The sequence below is a fragment of the Bufo gargarizans genome, chromosome 3 (genome assembly GCF_014858855.1).
Source record: "Bufo gargarizans isolate SCDJY-AF-19 chromosome 3, ASM1485885v1, whole genome shotgun sequence".
NCBI lineage: Eukaryota > Metazoa > Chordata > Amphibia > Anura > Bufonidae > Bufo > Bufo gargarizans.
In genome coordinates this window covers 92,728,362-92,747,696 of record NC_058082.1, presented here as the reverse complement: position 1 = coordinate 92,747,696, position 19,335 = coordinate 92,728,362, and the positions used below count along the sequence as shown (strand labels likewise).

The window sequence follows — 19,335 nt, the reverse complement described above, 5'->3', positions numbered from 1 at the left end:
GTAGAAAACCACACTTAACTGGATCCGAAGCCAAACCGGCGGACCCACGTGAAAAGTCTACGTCAGGGTAAGACCCTTTGAAAGAAAAGATAACGCAAGTATACCATATTTGCGCAGGACGGCAGGAGCCGCATCAAAAGGGTAAGATCATTCCGACCTATAGGTCACTATACCCAAAATCTAACAGGACACTGCTGTTTCGGCATACATACAGCGGGACGCCGCTGTTTGCTCCAATTTTCCTTGCTCTCACTGCACGCGCTATTAGGCAGTATAAAGCTGCCTATGAGACACGGAGTTTACTACCTCTTACGATAACTCCCAAGGAACTCTCCCAGTTCAGTGCCAGCTATTCTTCGCAATTAGACTATACGTATGCTAATTTAATGACTGCTATCGAGCTCCATTTTAAATCACCGCAAATGATTTGATATTTCAAGTGACCCAGTTTTATATTTTTTATATTTATGAGTCAGTATTTTAGTACTATCCATTGTCTAGGATTTTTTATACATTAATGCTTACCATCTATTGAAAATTTTATGAACATTATTTGTCCAATTTACAAATGTCAGTCTAAACACTATCTCTAATTTTGTCTGTATAACTTATTTTGAAATTAATTATTTTAACCATTAAAAACAGTGGCCAATTATCTGGAGGTGTGCCCAGTCTCTTTTTACTATATACGATATTCCACTAATAGCTGCCTAAACCCGCTTGAGACTTTGGGCTATTAAAGCAGCATAACAGGTTCCCCAGACACAGCTTCAAATGTGTCACTGGGCATGCGCCGAGGCCAGTGACAAATTTAAAGAGGACCTTTCACTAGTTTAAAAAAATAACTATATATCAGTGGGCAGAGTGGCACCCAGGGGTCCCCCCTGCACTTACTAGTATGTCTGGGCGCCGCTCCGTTCGCCCGGTATAGGCTCCGGTGTATGCAGCTCCTTCTGTTGTACTGGGCGGAGTTTTTGTATTAGGGTTGTCCCTTGCTGCAGCGCTGGCCAATCGTAGCGCACAGTTCATAGCCTGGGACTCCCGGCAGCAAAGAGTTCGGGTGTGGGCAGTTACTTATGCTGGAAAAGGCGTGCTTAGGATCTAAAGGTAGGTGGGCTGGGCACTGTAGGGGGGAGTTCCTGGGCTCCAGAGAAGGATAATAACGCCCCTCTGGGCACCTTGGACACTCATTTGCATAACATAAAAAGTTGATTTTATCGCTAATGAAACAAATGAAGACTACAGCAAGAAATAAGGTATTTTATTGTACATGGCAGTAGTAAGAACTTAATATGCTCAAACCAGGTGACAGATTCCCTTTAAAGAGCTTATGACAAACTTACTTGAAGGCCAAGGATCTCATCAATAGAGGGGTCTTGCTCGGCAGCTGTTCCATCTGCCTGTTTGGAGCTCTGTGCAGTCGAGTCACTAAGGAAGAAGAATTAACGATGAGTTTTTTTATTATATGTAAATTCAAACATTATACTAACAAATTAGATTAATGCAAACAATAAGGACTTTTCCAAGAAACCGTATCCTTCAAGCTAGTTCACTCATTCCATCAAATAAAAGGATCACTAACATCTGTTTACATGAATAGATGCACAGATGATTAAAGGTGTTTGCTGACATTTTTTTATATTGATGACCCATCTTCTGGATAGGTCATCAGTATCTGATCGATGGGGGTCCGACACCCAGGACCCCCACTGATCAGCTGTTTGAGAAGGCACTGGAGCCTCTGCTTTTCCTAGGCCATCAGGCATGTAGCTTGGGAGTAGCTCAGTCCTATAGAAGTGAATAGGGCTAAGTGCAATAGCAAGCACAACCACTATACAATGTACTTCGCTGCGAGAAGGCAGCGGTGCTCACAGGAGCTCCAGCACTTTCTCAAAAACTGCTTATCGGCAGGGGTCCCTGGTGTCAGGCCCCCACTGATTAATACTGATGACCTATGCCCAGGATCATCAGTATCAGCAGTTGAAGAAACCCTTTTAATTGGTAGGCCATCAGTATTAAAGCCTTGGAAAACTCTTAATTGGTAGGTCATCCGTATTAAAAATGTGAGAAAACTCTTAATCCAGGCTGCAATAAGAAAGACGTCTACCGGAACCAAAAAAATAAAAATATAATTACCTGCTAAAATGAACACTTATTCTTATCCTTACCTTCCAAGAAACTTGTTAATATTCTCTGCCAGCTTCTCTTGAAGACTCTTATTGCTTAAGATCTTTTCCCTTGCATTATCGATCACCATTTGCTAATGGTAAAACAGCCATATCACAAATTCAATGTAAATGCTAAGCTCATTTCTATATAAATCAAGTATACATAGTACATCGATTCAATAAAACATTACAATGATAATTTAGTTTTAATCTTTTGTCTAGTGTTTGGACACTAGGATATATTTAACATAAAATTACAAGATATCAATCAAGTGTAGTTGCTGCTGCAGTTGGTAAAGATGCTAAAACCTACATTATCAGTTAACCCATATTGTAGAACACAAACTAATAAAGGCCAAACACTATAAAAGTCCTATATGCGCATGAAACAGTATACATTACTAAGAAAAAAAATACATGCAGGATGTAAATTCAAAGAACAGCGCAAGTAAAAAAGTCTTATATCATCCAGGGTGTGCAGGATAGGTATCCAAACACTTAAAGGGGTTGTGTTATTGCAGACTTTGATGGCATATCACTAGCATAACCCCTTTAGGCAAATGAATGACAGAATTGTGTTTTTCTTTGTGGCGAGCTAGCCCCACAAAATAGTCTATAAGAAAACCCAGCATGCAGTGATGCAAAAAATAAATACAAATTATATATATATATATATATATATATATATACATATATATATATATATATATATATGCTTCAGATTAGAGCTTCTCTGCATGGGACATTGGAGGAAGCAGTGGGTTTAAAACACCTCATGAGATTATGCTGATGTCTAATATTAGACATTAGCACATGTCCTATGTAGCAAATGGATGGCAAACCACGCATTTCCCACTACAGATTGATGAGTTATGGACAGCAGACACTAAGTGTGCAAATGTTTACTATATTTAGAACTATGAACTGAATGCAGTACAAGTACAATGTATACACTTTAAATATGTCATTAACCTGTTTAGTTCACTTACAGGAAAGTCACCATCAATGATACCTTGAAGGGAATCACCATCTTCACCCACACCTCCCTCTGAGGCTAGTGCCGTTGAGCTTAATGGAGCCGCTCGTCTCCTCCTCTGTACGTCTCTGCAAAAAGGAGATTTTTGTATAACTTACCAGTTAAATCTCTTTCTCGCTCTTCCTTGGGGGACACAGACCTTGGGTATAGCTCAGCTCCCTAGGAGGCGTGACACTAAGTAAAACTGTTAAGCCCCTCCTCCATCAGCTATACCCTCAGCCTGGAGATAGAGGCTACCAGTTGCGTGTCCAAGTAGTGAAAGGATAACAACCAATAACGGAAACAACCAGCCAGCAACCCAACGGGGCGCCAGACCATAACCCTGTAACAAAACACAGAAGGGTGGGTGCTGTGTCCCCCAAGGAAGAGCGAGAAAGAGATTTAACTGGTAAGTTATACAAAAATCTCCTTTTCTCGCCCATTTTCCTTGGGGGACACAGACCTTGGGACGTTCAAGAGCAGTCCAAGAAGGGAGGGACCACAAACCCAAGGCGGACCACCACCGGAGCATCAGGAAACCGCTGCCTGCAAAACCAGGCGGCCCAAAGCAGCATCCGCTGATGCATGCGTATGCACTCTATAGAACCTTGTGAAAGTGTGCAGAGAGGACCAAGTGGCTGCTTTGCACAACTGTTCAGCCGAGGCCCGATGCCTCTGCGCCCAGGAAGCTCCGACTGCTCTGGTGGAATGAGCAGTGACGCTGAAAGGCGGAGCTCTACCCTTGGCTCGATAAGCCTCAGACACCGCCAGTTTAATGAAACGGGCAATAGCCACCTTGGAGACCGCCAAACCCTTGCGCGAACCCTCCGGAACCACAAACAGGGAGTCCGTGCGCCGAAAGGATCCGGTGACCTCCAGATAAATCTTCAACGCCCTGACCACATCCAGACGGTGCAGTTCCCGTTCTCTGGGGTGGGAAGGAGAGGGACAGAGCGACGGAAGGACGATGTCCTCATTGATGTGAAAGGCGGAGACCACCTTTGGCAGGAAGGACGGGACAGGCCGAAGCACAACCTTATCCTGGTGGAAGATCAGGAAAGGTTCGGAGCAAGAAAGAGCCGCTAACTCCGACACCCGTCGGAGAGATGTGATGGCCACAAGAAAAATGACCTTGCAGGACAGAAGGCGAAGGGAGACCTCCCGTAAAGGCTCGAAGGGGGCTGATTGGAGCGCCGAGAGCACCACATTCAGGTCCCAGGATGGAACTGGAGGGCGGTACGGCGGAACAGAGTGAGCCACCCCTTGTAAGAAGGTCTTAATGGGCCCTAGAGGGGCCAGGGGACGCTGGAGAAGAATAGACAGCGCCGAAATCTGTCCCTTCAGAGAACTGAGGCTCAGCCCCAGGTCCAGACCCGACTGGAGGAAGGACAGGATCGTGGGAAGAGAAAACCGGAGAGGTGGGATGCTCCGGGACTCACAGAACCCCAGATAGGACCTCCAAACCCGATAGTAGATCCTAGAGGACACGGGCTTACGAGCACGGATCATGGTGCGGACTACGTCCGCGGAGAAACCCCGTCGCGTTAAGACGGCGGTCTCAATAGCCACGCCGTCAAACGTAGCGAGCCTAAATGCTCGTGGAAGATCGGTCCCTGAGAGAGAAGGTCTTCCCTGGAGGGCAGTGGCCACGGTGCGTCTGCCAACAGCAACATTAGGTCGGCGTACCAAGACCGGCGGGGCCAATCCGGGGCGATCAGAATCGCGGGAACGCCCTCTGCCGCGATCCTCCGAAGAACCCGTGGCAGGAGGGGGAAAGGAGGAAAGACGTACAGAAGGGAGAAGTCGCGCCACGGAAGGACGAGCGCGTCGGCGCCGTACGCCTTCGGGTCCCGCGCCCTGGCCAGGTATCGGGGGACCTTGTGGTTGAATTTGGAAGCCATGAGGTCCACGTCGGGGCGACCCCAGCGAAGACAAAGGGCTTCGAACACCTCTGGGTGCAGGGACCATTCTCCCGGGTCGATGGTGGACCGGCTCAGGAAATCCGCCGCCCAGTTGTCCACCCCCGGGATGTAAATCGCGGATAAGGCCGGCACATGCGCCTCCGCCCAGAGGAGAATGAGGGTCACCTCTTGCATCGCTGCAGCGCTGCGAGTGCCTCCCTGATGGTTTATGTATGCCACAGCCGTGGCATTGTCCGATTGGATCCGAACAGGGTGGCCCCGCAGTAGATGGGTCCAGTGTCTGAGGGACAGAAGAATCGCCCTCAGTTCCAGAATATTGATTGGAAGTCTGGACTCCGATAGAGACCAAACGCCCTGGACGGACCGGGGAGGGAAAACCCCCCCCCACCCCCGTAAGCTGGCATCGGTGGTAATCACCAGCCAGTTCAGTGGGAGGAAGGACCTCCCCCGTAGAGGGATATGCAACCACCAGCTGAGGGAAGCCCGAGCCAGGGGAGGCAGAAGAAAGGTCCTGTCCAGACTCCTCGGTGATTTGTCCCAGGCCGACAGAATTGCCCTCTGAAAGGTGCGGGATCGGAATTGTGCGAACGGCACCGCTTCGAAACAGGCAACCATCTTCCCCAACAACCGCATGCTGGATCTGAGGGAAGGGCGGTGATGACGGAGGAGACTGCGAACAGACCCGCAAAGGGCCAGACGCTTGTCCGACGGGAGGCGGACCTCCGCCAACTCCGTATCCAGGAGCATCCCCAGGAAGATCAGCCGTCTGGAGGGGGTAAGAGAAGACTTGGGGTGGTTGATGATCCAACCGAACCGCGTCGGGGTCTCCAGAGTGAGTCCCACACTGCCGGATGCCTGAGGGAAGGAGGGTGCCTTGACCAAGATGTCGTCCAAGTAAGGGAGAAGAAAAACACTTCTTGAACGCAGAAGGGCCAAGACAGGGGCCAGGACCTTGGTGAATACTCGAGGAGCCGTCGCCAGACCAAAGGGAAGGGCGACGAATTGGAAGTGATCGTCCCCTACCGCGAAGCGCAGGAAGCGGTGATGACATGGAGCAACCGGAACGTGGAGATATGCATCCTGAACGTCGATTGAGGCCATGAAATCCCCTCTTTCCAGGGAGGCCACTGCGGACCTGAGAGACTCCATCCGGAATCTCTGCAGTCGGAGAAAACGGTTCAGGCGCTTTAGGTCCAAGATCGGTCGCACTGAGCCTTCCTTCTTGGGAACCACAAAGAGGTTCGAGTAGAACCCCCTGAACCTTTCCGACGGAGGCACGGGGGCGACGACACCCTTGTCCATTAGAGAGCGAATGGCCGTGAAGAAGGCGGCCGCTCGTACGGGATCCCGCGGAGGACGGGACCGGAAGAAACGGTCTGGCGGAATGGACGCAAATTCGATCTTGTATCCGCAAGATACAATCTCGAGCGCCCATGCGTCTGAGATGTGGGCCCGCCATACGTTCCTGAACAGTAGAAGGCGGCCCCCCACCCGGGTGGGTGGGGGCGCACCTTCAGGCAGAGGGCTGCTGGCCTGTGGGAGCCCGTGTGGGCTGGGGCTTGCGCCAGGTAGATTGCGTCCGAAAAAACGGCTTCTTGCGTCTATCCTGGGCTGGGCCAGAGGAAGAAGAACCGGCCGCGGGTCTAGACCCGGTGGGCTTGCGAAAGGACCGAAAACGGGACGAACCAGCGCGACCACGGGGGGCGCCCCTCGGCCTGGACTGGGGGAGGTGAGTACTCTTCCCACCTGTGGCCTCAGATATAAGTTCGTCCAGACGGGTTCCGAACAAGCGGGAACCCGTGAATGGTAGGCCAGCCAAAGAGCGTTTGGAAGCGGCGTCCGCCGCCCAAACCTTCAGCCAGAGTTCCCTCCTGACAGAAACTGCCAGGGCAGAGGAACGGGCAATGAGGGCACCCGCATCAAGAGAGGCCTCACAGACAAATTTTCCGGCCTGGACAATTAGTTGGGCTAAGGAACGGAGGTCCTGTAGAGGGACGTCCGACCCTAACTCCCGTTCCAGTTGCAAACCCCATTCAGAGACCGCTTTACCAGCCCAGGCGGAGGCAAAGACCGGTCTAAGGGCCGAACCAGAGGCAGTAAATATGGCCTTGGAGAGGGATTCCGTACGACGGTCCTCAGCAGACTGGAGGGAAGATCCGTCTTGTACAGGAATAGTAGTGCTTTTGGACAGGCGAGCCACGGGAGGATCAACCTTAGGCGGGGACGTCCACGTGGTCACAGAATCCGCTGGAAAGGGATAACAAATGTCCAGCTTTTTGGGGGTAACAAAGCGGACGTTAGGCCGGGTCCAAGCCTTGGACACCACAGAAGAAAAATCAGCGTGGATGGGAAAGACCTTGGAGGCCTGTCTGGGGCGAAGAAAGGACACGCCGGCCTGTTCAGAGCTGGGGGGGTCATCGTGTATGTGAAAGGTATCACGGATGCTAGTGATAAGATGCCCCACCGCGGACGCCAATTTGGACGGAAGCTCTGAGTCCATGTCCACGTCCGAATCCGCCAGTTCTCCCTCAGAAGGCGTATCCCTTTGAGAGGATAGACTTGACTGAGCTCGCACGCATGGCGGAGAGAGCGAAGCATCTGGAGAAGATGTGCGCTCAGCCCTTGAACGTTTCTGAATATGCCGGGCCCTGGAAGATTCGCTGGGAGGCAGGGAATCAGTGGGGGCGGCAGAAACGGTAGTCCCAGCGGGTGCGACAGGGATTGTGGCAGCCTGCGGGAGAGGCGGTCTATCCACGAGACGGCCCACTACGTGTGTAAGGCTTTCCACCGCCTGAGACAGAGACCTAGCCCAGTCAGGGGGTTCAGAGGCACCGGGGGTCGCAGCAGAAAGCGGGCCCTGCACCGGGGCCTGACATGCAAGGCAATGCGGCTCAGATTGCCCACGCGGAAAAAGTTCCTTGCAGGCGGTACAGGCATGGTACCAGGGTTTGGGGGCACCCGTGGGATCTGACATGTTGAAAGAGTGGTCGTACCCTGATACAGAGACCACAAGGGGTTGCAGCAGCTATGACCAGGAGGGTTAGGAGAGGGTTAACTGTCCTACCAGTGTCAGAAGAACGTCAGGAGTGAAGTCCAGATCAACAGCTGCAGAAAGGCAGCAACAGCAGAGAGCGTGCGTCCCAGAAACGCAATCTATGCACCAGGAGTCTCCCACGTGGCTCAGCTTCCAGAACGGAGTGAGGAAGCGCGGCAAAAAACCTCAGCAGAGGCGCGGGAAGAAGCTCCGCCCCCTACACGTTTGAATGTCTCCTGTGAAGGAGAACGTAACTCCGCCCCCAATGACGCGCGCGCGCGCGAAAAAAAGAGCACGCCCCCTGCTGCCGTGACTCTCAGGTTTATGCAGGAGCGTGTCCGTAGAATAAGGCCCGCAGGCCCAAGTGCGCGGCGATATGCAGGTGGGTGACCTCACCGAGCCTCCTCTGTCACAATGTCCCCCGCCGAGCCCGAACCGCCGATGTCGGGCCTAAGCCCCGCCCCCCGATCACGCACGGAGCGGCGGCGGCGGGGAGGGAGAAGGATGTCAGGAGAGTAATCCGGGCCCAATAAACAGCGTGGGGAATCAGCCATTGGGGAGCGGAAGCAGCCGCAGATGGGGAGATCTAAGAGCGCTCAAATGACGACCACGGGTGCCCCCCCAAACCCAGTGCAAATAGGGACAGGGTATGGGCTGAAAAGCCATCTTACCTGTCTTCACCCTCAGTTCCTTCCAGCAGGGTCGCCCCTTCAGCTACTGGCACCGCAGTGGCAGGAGGCTGGGAGAGGGGCTTTGCGTGCGGGCAACCCCCTAGCTGGCGGGATGTAGGGGAGCCATTGCTGCCCAGATCCCCTATTGCTTCTGTGGGGGAGGCAGCAGTGCAGATAGTTGGCACTGGCGCAGCTCACCCCGGGAGAGCAGAGAGGCCAATGCGTCTCTGGTATCCCTAGGAAAAAACAAAAATAAAATAACAAATTAGAGAAAAAATTACAACAAGGAGAAAACAGCCCTGCAGTAGCAGGGAGTGTCTTGCCTCCTTGGACACTAAGCTAAAACTGGTAGCCTCTATCTCCAGGCTGAGGGTATAGCTGATGGAGGAGGGGCTTAACAGTTTTACTTAGTGTCACGCCTCCTAGGGAGCTGAGCTATACCCAAGGTCTGTGTCCCCCAAGGAAAATGGGCGAGAAAAACATTTAGTGACAGCATAATAAACATCTAGTATTCTACTGCATTAATAAATCTAATGGTATAACTCAACACAAAAGCAAGAGAAACTCACTGTTTTCGCCTCATAGGAGAAGCGGTGGCTGCAGGTGGAGGTTTTCTTTGTGTACAGACTGCAGAACGGCTTGCTGCGGGTTCCACAACTAGATCAGAATGAACAACAGATTGCTAATATGCAGTGGCGTTAGGCTACTTTCACACTGCCGTTTCTTCAGTTCAGCCCCAATGCATTCTGAATGGATAAGGATCTGTTCAGAATGCATCAGTTTGCCTCCGTTCAGCCTCGATTCCGCTCTGCAGGCGGACAACAAAACGCTGTTTGCAGCGTTTTGATGTCAGTCTGACGAAACTGAGCCAAACGGATCCGTCCTGAATTACAACGTAAGTCAATGGGGACGGATCCGTTTTTACTGACACAATATGGTGCAATTGAAAACTGATCCGCCTCCCATTGACTTTCAATGTAAGTCAAAACGGATCCGTTTGCATTATCATGAACAAAAAAAAAAAATTAAAAAAAACCAGATGCAAGCGTTCGCATTATAGGTTCCGGATCTGTCTGTGCAGATACCAGACGGATCCGCACCTAAACGCAGGTGTGAAAGTAGCCTTACTGACCATTACCAATTCAGATTCTGAACTTTTGTCGGGTTTATAACACAATACTTTATTTACTTCAATGGGTGGTCCAGTTTTAGTTAAGGCACTAATTTATTCACTGTGACTGTCTCCTCGCTGAGGCGGCCGCCTCACCTCATTGCAGACCCCGGCAGATTGGAAGTGTGACGTCCTGTCCTCTGGATAGGTCATCAGTCTCTGATAGGTAGAGGGTCCAACACGAGCAGCTGTTTGATAAGGCACCAGCGCTCACAGTAGCGCCGTGGCCTTCTCTCAGCTTTTCCTAGTCCAAGTGACGACACGTTCATCGGTGACGTGGCCTAGGCACAGCTCAGCCCCATAGAAGTGAATGGGGCTGACCGCCACACCAAGCACAGCCGCTATACTTTGTAAGCTGCTCAAACAGCTGATTGGCTGGGGCCCCGGGTGTCTTAAAGTCTTGGAAAACCCTTTTAACTGGATCAAAGCAGAAGCATAGCAGAGCCTAATGGAGCCCACTGAAGTATTTTAGTTAGTATCTTAGCACCCATTAGTATCTTATCCCTGATCTGTTACACAATCTGTTATCATCTTACTGCTGCAAAATACCTTACAGCTCTTCACTGAAAACAGATATCTCCATCCGCACAACACAATTTCCACAGGAGGATTACACCATGTTGATAATATGGAAAATATGACCGCCACCGCGAGTAATTCTCTTGATAAATTGTGCAACACCTAGCCCCTTGGAATGAATTCCCATACTTGCTATTCTATTGTTCTGCTCTTATTGGGAGCAGCATGGCTACTATCCTATCAGTAACACAGATATTGTATCGCTCTACAGATTCGTGGTTTGTATTCCTGACACACTGCACAACTCTTTTCAGATCAATTTATAAAAATAAAAAAAAGAAAAGCGAAATACCTCTTTCATTTGAAATATTTCCCTAATCTAACTGTAAAAGTGACAGGACAGAAAAAAAAAAAATATATATAAGAAACAAGAAAAGTGCTATGAATGTTTAGCATTTAACCAAGTACTGACATCAGTCACAGGAGAAATACATAGGTTTGAGCATCAACTGTACAACAAAAAACACTTGCGCTGCAATTGCACTCACTGCTGATGGAAGTAGAGTTACTGTTCTGTACAGTAGACTCTTCTCCAAATGAAGAGCTGGCGATGGGTGGTAAGGCACCTGGTGTGTGAACAGGTCGCAAAATATACTGATTTGCCATTATTGGGGTAGATGTCTGATGTATCGGGGAACCTGAAACAGCCAGAGGGGAGGTCAGCATTCTCTGCCGTAAGCGGTCATTTATCCCCTTTCTTGTGCGTGCTGTGGAGTTATTAAAAGAAAAGTTAAAACAGATATTTTTTTTTATTACAGTGAAAAAAAAAAAAAGTTACAAAATAAATCCAAGTCTGTGGATATCCAAGCAAATGGATACGCCATAGCTGTGAAAGAACTACAGTAATGTTAAAGGGGGTTTTCAAGACTTTAGATCTGATGACCTATCCTCTGGATCTGTCATCAGTATCTGATCAGCCAATGACGACACCTAATAGCAGCTTAGCCCCACTGAAGTGAATGAGGCTGAGCACGATACCAAGCACAGTCACTTGATAAGCGCTGCGGTGCTCACAGGAGTGCCAGTGCCTTCTCAAACGGTTGATTGGTGGGGCTCCCGGCAGTATTAGGCATCATGCACACGACCGTATTAATTTTGCAGTTCGCAAAAACAACGGATCCGCAAAATATACATATGACGTCCGTGTGCATTCCGTATTTTGCTGAACATCTGGTCCCTAATAGAACAGTACTATCCTTGCCCATAATGCAGACAGTAATAAAACAGGTTCTATATTTGTGCGGAACAGAAATACGGCTACGGAATGCACACTGAGTAACTTCAGTTGTTTTTTTTTTGTGGACCCATTGAAATGAATGGTTCCGCATTCACAAAAAACAAAACCAGAACAGACATGGAAAGAAAATACGTTCATGCGCACGGCTGTACAGTGTTTTGCGGTCCACATTTTTCAGAATGGAAGGTCAAGCCCTCAACAGACCAGTCCTATTTTTGTCCATGATAGGGACAAAAACAGGATTTATTTTTTTCAGGGCCGCGGAAGGGAGGTACAGATGCGGACAGCACACGGAGTACTGTCCATATCTTTTACAGCCCCACTGAAGTGAATGGGTCGGCATCAGAGCCGCAAAAAAAAAAAAAAAAAACGCGTCTCAGATGCGGACCCAAACAACATTCGTGTGCATGACGTCTTGGAAAACCCTTTTAATTAAGGAAAGGTAACCGTAATAATCCGGAAGAGATAACCCCTTTAGTAGGGAGACTCCCTCTGACATAAAACTGAAGAATTGCTAGCAGAGAGCATTTCTCCCTCTAGCAGAACAATTTTATCCATGTATTTCCCCTTCAGCAACCAAACTGTATGGCTTTCCTATGAGATAATAGCTGAAAGACAATAGATTTTGAGGGCTGACCCCAGACAACCAGCTTAATGCAGGAACAGCTTCCATCTGAAAAGCGTGAGCCTACATGAAGTAATATATTAAAATGATTTCTACAAGCTATTGTAATCAAAGCAGTCACCATTTTTAAAGCGAACTTGTCACCACCAAACGCAGTGCAATCTGCAGGCAGCATGTTATAGAGCAGAAGGAGCTGAGCAGATTGATATCCAGTTTTGCAGGAATAAATTATGTAAAAACTGTAATTTATTCATTTAAACCTCTGGTCTTTTCATGCATAGTCATGTGTGTGGTCCTACTGAGTGATGGACAGCCTTCTCTGTATGCTTTGTCATGTACAGTTAGCTGCCAGTCACTGATGGGCTCCACCCACTTGACTCCTAAACCTAAAATGAGCAGAGATTTAAATTCATGAATTATGATAATGATATGGTTTACTAAATTGTTTACTAATCTGCTCAGCTCCTCCTGCCCTATAACAGGGTGACAGGTTCCCTATAAGGTCCGATCCCTGTCAGGGAATGAAAACTGCATGCAGTCAGAAGCTGACCTAGTCCTAAAGGTACTGGGGCTTGCTCCGGTGTATCAATGGTGTGCAGAAAAAGAGAGAGATAGAGAGAGTTGTGCTTCCACATAGAGGATTGGGAAGCTCCATTACAAAGATACAAAACAACATTAAAGGGGTATTCCAGTAATCTGATGTTAATCACAGGATAGGCGATAACTAGTAAATGGGAGGGGGGTCCTAAACCTGGGACCCCCACTGATCACAAGAAAGGGGGCCACATATCCAGCAGGGCACCCCGAAATGAACAGAGCAGTAGGTTGGGCATGCAAAATGTCACTATTCATTTCTATGAGAGTGATGGAGAAAGGCATGTACAGCTGCGGGTGATTTCCATTAGGTCTCAGAGATGAAAGGAGTGGCAGGACACATGTTAGAACTGCTAATCTGTTTGGGGGGCCCTGTGAGGTATGGGGCCCCAATTCTCATGATTGGGGTGGTCCAAGCAGTGGGATAACTTTAAATTATCAGAATACCCCTTCAATAAAGCCATCAATTACACAGTTCACTTGCCTCTTTGATTGTTGTTAAATGCTGCCGATTCTTGTATGGACCTGAGGGTAGAGATATCAGTTTTATTAAATGTCCATGTAAAAGGACCACATAACGTGTACAATACATTTCACAAATCAAGGAGCAGTGTATAATTGTACCTGATCTGGGACAGCGTGAGGTCAAGCTTCTTCCAGAGAGACGACACCATGAATGGTATTTCTGCTCGATTCTCTAAACAAGACGTTTCAGTTAATTTTGGAGATATAAAGTGCATAGATATAAATACATATACATACACATCTCTCTAGAATGAGAAGCCCCTAAACACCAGGACATTGTCTGTATTAATAGAGAAGTTTTTGGGATTATGAAAACGGGTCAGCTTGCTGGGCTACTCTGGAGTTACCAGGAGTTAGCCAGCTCAGCTGTTACTGAAATCCCAACCACCTCTGTATTCATTCAGGCTGGAGGACCCCGCTCTAGAGAGAGGTCCTGGTCCAAGAGGAGGAACCCACATTTATCAGACCTTTATGGTATATCCTGAGATATATCATAAGTGTGCATTTAATGTAAACTGTAATATAGGGCTCAAGAAAGTTTCCTAGTTGTATAAATCTTAGGCTACTTTCACACCTGCGTTCAGGTGTTCGCTCGTGAGCTCCGTTTGAAGGGGCTCACGATGGCCCTGAACGCAGCCGTCTGGCCCTAATGCATTCTCAGTGGAGGCGGATCCACTGAGAATGCATCCGCCTGCCAGCGCTCAGCCTCCGCTCAGTGAGCGGACACCTGAACGCTGCAAGCAGCGTTTGGGTGTCCGCCTGGCCGTGCGGAGGAGAGCGGATCCGTTCCGACTTACAATGTAAGTCAATGGGGACGGATCCGCTTGAAGATGACACCATATGGCTCAATCTTCAAGCGGATCCGTTCCCCATTGACTTTCAATGTAAAGTCTGAACGGATCCGCTCAGGCTACTTTCACACTTAGAAAATTTTTCTAAGTTCTAATGCAGACGGATCCGTTCTGAACGGAGCCACCGTCTGCATTAATATGAGCGGATCCGTTCAGAACGGATCCGATCGAACGCTAGTGTGAAAGTAGCCTTAATTTGGTCCTTCTAATATTTCCCTAATCAATCTGAAAGCCATGAAGATTCAGGAATACACTCACCCTTTGTCTTCATTGCGATATATTCATTTAGGATCGTAGTCAAGTTTTTTCCAAAGAGAGACTGAAAAGAAGATCGTATTGGACATTTAGAAAGGAACCACGTATAAAACATGTTTAACTGTCATGTTTAACTGTAGAAACTGATGAGGCTGTTCAAATAATAAAAGAATTAAAGGGGTTCTCCAGCCTTGGAGCAGACAGCCCCTATGCTAAGGACAAGACTCCCCTGTCCAAGTATTCATCAGCGACATATTGTCTTAGCCAATGTGAACGCGGAGGCCTGTGACAGGCTGCGGCTATCACAAGACCAGACAACGTCCTGCAAGGACCAGAAGCTGGCAGGAACAGTGACAGGTCAGATAAAGGGGGTTATCCAGTAATTTATATTGATGACCAATCCTTTGGATAGGTCATTTATGTAAGATTGGCGGGGGTCTGACACCTGGGACCGCCACCAATCAGCTGTTAGAAGAGGCCTCTTCAAAGACCATAAGACGTCACCGTACACCAGTCACATGGCCTAGTTGTGGCTCAGCCTCATTGAAGTGAATAGGGCTCAGCTACAATACCAAGCACAGCTACTATACTTTGTATGGCGCTGTGCCAGGAAAGCTGCCTGAACCCTGCATTGCTCAGTAAAGTGTCAGTGAGCGTAGCAGCTCCCTGAAACATGTGACTGGCAGGAGTGCTGGGACTCAGACCCCCACTGATGTGATAATTATCTTCAGGATTAGTCATCATCTTTACCTGGATAATCCCTTTAAAAGGCAAAGGTCCAGACCATAGAGGGTGGTGTTTAGCCCAACAGCAACGAAGATCAGCAAGAAAATTGAACTACAAGGATTCTTACCAGCAAGCATCCAGGAATGCTGCCCTCTTCTGTGTGATGCTCTGCATACTCCTTGAGATTTGGACTCTCCGCGATGAAGGATCGGCAGGTAGACATGAGCTTTTCTTGCTGCAAGTAACCTAAAAACAACACACCATTGTAAGGAAACAGTGTAAAAACAGGCCATGGCTGACAGTACTAGTAATGGATGGGCGGCAGCAGCAAGATGTGACTGAATCCTGCTGAACTGAGTGTGAGCACAGAAGTCCCATTCAGAGCAATATGGGGTTATTCAGCCACAGAAGTGTTTTCCTGTTAAATAAACAAAGGTTGATAATTAGCATTAATTATTTGTCACGAGATTGGCTAAAAGCCATCCCACAACAAGGATCGGCACTTCGCTAATTTACACTGGCAGCAAGAAAAATTCGGGGCTCAGACCTTCACATTCTAGAAACCAGACCGAGATTACTGAACTTCACCAACATGATCTCATAGGATGTAAGAGAAGTTCATTTTCACTGGAATCACCTGTTAAAGGGATTGTCCAATTCTTCCTGGTGCATTGGGGGACACATCACTGCTGCTGCCAATCAGTGGCTGCAGCAGCACTCATTACTCCCCGTGGCTACTCCGAAAGTGGACAAGTGACGACTGAAGCTTTGAGACCGCAGAGATGGACCAAAGCAATAGGAATTTAGTGGCAGGAATCAAGTAAGTATGCCCGCGGACAAAAACTGAGCGGACAAGGAAACAAAATACGTTCGTGTGCATGAGGCCATAGTGAGCCAAAACCAGGATTGGAGCATCCACAGACATAAGGTGTAAGGGAAAGATCTGCTCCTGTTCTGTGTTTAGAGCCACACTTGGTTTTGGCTCAAAATCACTGATGGAAATCACTGACAGAACACTGACGTGTCAATGAGGTTACTTTCACATCTGCGCTTTGCATTATGGTTTTGAGATCCGACAGATGATCTCGAAACTGGAGCAAAACTCTTCCGTTCGATTAAATACATCCAGATGCATCCGTTCCGTTTGGATGTGGCTGTATTAAATTGGAACTGAACAAACCGGATCCGGCACTAAAAACAATAAGGCTACTGTCACACTTGCGTTGTAGGATTCTGGCAGGCAGTTCCGTCTAGGGCTGCAGTAAAAGATTATTTTAGTAATCTAGTATTCTACCGATTATTTTTTATGATTAATCCAGTACACTAATAATAAAACATGAATTAACGTTTTCCTTTATAAAAACTCATCAGACCCCCTGCCATAAGTCCCCAACACCCTCCATTCCCCCTGTGCGATCAGCCCTAGTGCATTAGTTCCCCAGTGTCATCAGCTGCCAAACCCCGTGCCATCAAGGCATAAGCTGTGGAGCAACATCATGCCTAGTAGATGCCAGCTACCACAATAGGCTGCATAACCCACATACCGCTGTAAACTGGCACCGATCCCTGATCCCACATGTGTAACAGAAAGCCAGGACATAAAGTGCCACCTAGGCTGTAAGTCTCGCCCCCTCCTCTGCGCCAGTGTGACCCGTCATGTCATCCTCCAGTGCCAGCACATGGTACCAGCAGTGGCTGGCATCACCAGTTACACCAGCCCCACTCCCCAGGCTCCTCACCTCCTTGATCTTGTCCCGCTTCTGCTTGCCCACCACTCTGATAGGCTCTCTGAAGGGCCGGGGATTTAATCTGCCCTCGGCCGTGCCCCTGCCCTGTGCCTGCGGCCGTCATTCTCCTCCTGGATCTCCCCCTTTATCTGCTTGGGTGGCCGGTTCAGCGTGTCCTTGGCTTCCTGCAGCGCCCTCTCATGTTTCTCCCAGATCCGGGCGGGGAGCGAGGAGACTCCCGTCCTCTTCATCCTGCAGCCCAGGACCAAAGGAGGTGTGCTGCGGAGGAGGCTGCTGGAAGAACACTCCACACTGAAAGGCAGCAGACTGCCGACCGCCATGGCAGCTGGACGTGCACACAAAGTTTACCTCAGCGAAGTGCAGCAAGGTACGGGCCGGCGGGTGACCACGGAGCGGTGAGTTAGCAAGCGCTTCACCCCCGCTCCGTGGTCACATGACACAAACGAATCCTCGATGCCAAAAATTTATATAGAGGATTTTTGGTGTTGAATTACTCGATTTAATCGAGTAATCGTTTCAGCCCTCGTTCCGTTGCCAGATGTATTGCAATACCGGATCCGTCTCTCCGGTTGTTATCCGGAAAAACTGGTATTTTCTCCGTCCAAAAACCGTACAGTGACTGAACTGAAGCATTTTTTTCTGATATTAAGCCCATGTGACAGAACTCAATACCGGAAAAGTTTAATGCAAGTGTGATAGTAGCCTTAGTCGATGGGTTGGTCGCTGGATCCGGCACCATTGACTTACATTGTGTTTAGTGCTGGATCCGGTTTGTTCCGTTTCGCAGACTGGACACAAAACTGCGGCTTACAGACGGTCAAAAAACTGAACAAACTGGAGCGGAACGCATCCTGATCAGGTCTGTTCAGTTTTGTCCCCACTGACAATGAATGGGGACAAAACGGAAGCCCTTTGCCCCGGTGTTGAGAACCTCTGCCAGATCCCAAAAATCGGATTACAAAACGCAGATGTGAAAGTAGCCTGAGGCCATAAAAACAGACCGCTTCGTCAATTTTTGTGGATATTTTCCCCCCCCAAACTTTAAAGGGGTTGTCCAGCCCCTAAGTGTTGTTTTCTTCCCCCCGCAGCAGGACCTGTGAAGGGAATGCGCGGTGCTGGCGCCACGTGTGACCACTGTCTACACTGTGCTTCGTGACACTTGCCACTTGGGGACAGGTCAGCGCTGCAGCGACACACCTGACCCCCGTCCCCGTATACAAGTAGGGATCAAAGGGAAGTGAAGACAGCGTCAAGGAGAAGGTAAGTACGCCTCCCTGGACAGCTCCCGCAGCGTGGTGGGTATTGTTATTTTTTTTATTAAATTAAAATTAGAAGAAAAAAAAAGACAGTCCTGTGGTGTAACTAAAATATGTTCCTTCCACTGACAGCAAGCAAAGATCTTTAAACGTATTAGAAATATAAAGATGCCTTGGTTCTAGTGAGGCTGCAAGAAGGGAGAAGCCACTGCCTGAGACCATACACCTCCCCTCAGTAAGCGGTGTGCATGCTGGGAGTTGTAGTGCCACAGGCTGCACTACTGCTTCCGACCACCTACAGGGCGGAGGTCACGGGTGTCCGTATACAAACAGAGGCGATGGCGGCGGAGGCCTGTGGGTAACTAGTCCCAGTACGTGGGGCCCTGCAGCGAACACTCACCCAGCACCAGCCGGGCCACATCGGAGGGGAGCAGCATGGCGACCCGTCCTGAGTAGCATCCGAGACGTCAGCCGCTGCCCGGAGCCCCTCACTCCACTCCGAGCCCCTCTCTCCGCGAACAGCTTCTCCCGCGCTGGTGTCACACTGTAAACCTTCCCCCAGCGCGAGAAACACGGCCCGCAGTTCCGGATGAGCGCGGCGGGATTAAAGTTCCGCTCAAAACAAATGACTCAATATTATCGTACACCGTGCACTGCACACTGTGCTGACACGGGTTATTACAGCCTGGCTGTGTGCACTGCTGCATGCTGGGAAGTCTATGCAAACATGCCCGGGAAGTACAGAAATAACAATACCTCAGCCCCCTATAGTCCCTACAGATCTGTGAGGGGGAAGATGCAGACAACTACTGGGGGAGATTACAGTGCAACACACAGAGCCCCCACCATCAGATATCTAGTGTAGTCTCCTGGAGCAAGGCTACTTCGTGGACAAAACTCCTTACTTTATTGCACTTTGGAGAGTTAAAGGGGTTCTGCAGTTTGTTTAAACTGATGA

General features: G+C 49.0%; 1 protein-coding gene across 4 annotated transcripts in view; it reads right to left on the bottom strand.

Moving 5' to 3' along the window:
- Window positions 1–18,914, bottom strand: part of LOC122930992 (protein NPAT) — a 44,269-nt gene extending 25,355 nt beyond the window's left edge. For 2 of the 4 annotated variants that reach the window (XM_044284819.1, XM_044284820.1), the window contains exons 1-10: window positions 18,778–18,914; window positions 15,501–15,619; window positions 14,651–14,711; window positions 13,641–13,713; window positions 13,501–13,541; window positions 11,049–11,267; window positions 9,380–9,467; window positions 3,158–3,272; window positions 2,169–2,260; window positions 1,344–1,428 (exon numbers count right to left, since the gene is read on the bottom strand). In XM_044284819.1, the coding sequence (XP_044140754.1) occupies window positions 1,344–1,428; window positions 2,169–2,260; window positions 3,158–3,272; window positions 9,380–9,467; window positions 11,049–11,267; window positions 13,501–13,541; window positions 13,641–13,713; window positions 14,651–14,711; window positions 15,501–15,619; window positions 18,778–18,814 (930 nt within the window). In that variant the 5' untranslated portion in view covers window positions 18,815–18,914. The remainder of the gene's footprint in view (window positions 1–1,343; window positions 1,429–2,168; window positions 2,261–3,157; window positions 3,273–9,379; window positions 9,468–11,048; window positions 11,268–13,500; window positions 13,542–13,640; window positions 13,714–14,650; window positions 14,712–15,500; window positions 15,620–18,777) is intronic. The other 2 variants (XM_044284821.1, XM_044284822.1) reach the window with 2 other exon arrangements.
- Window positions 18,915–19,335: the final 421 nt, after the last annotated feature.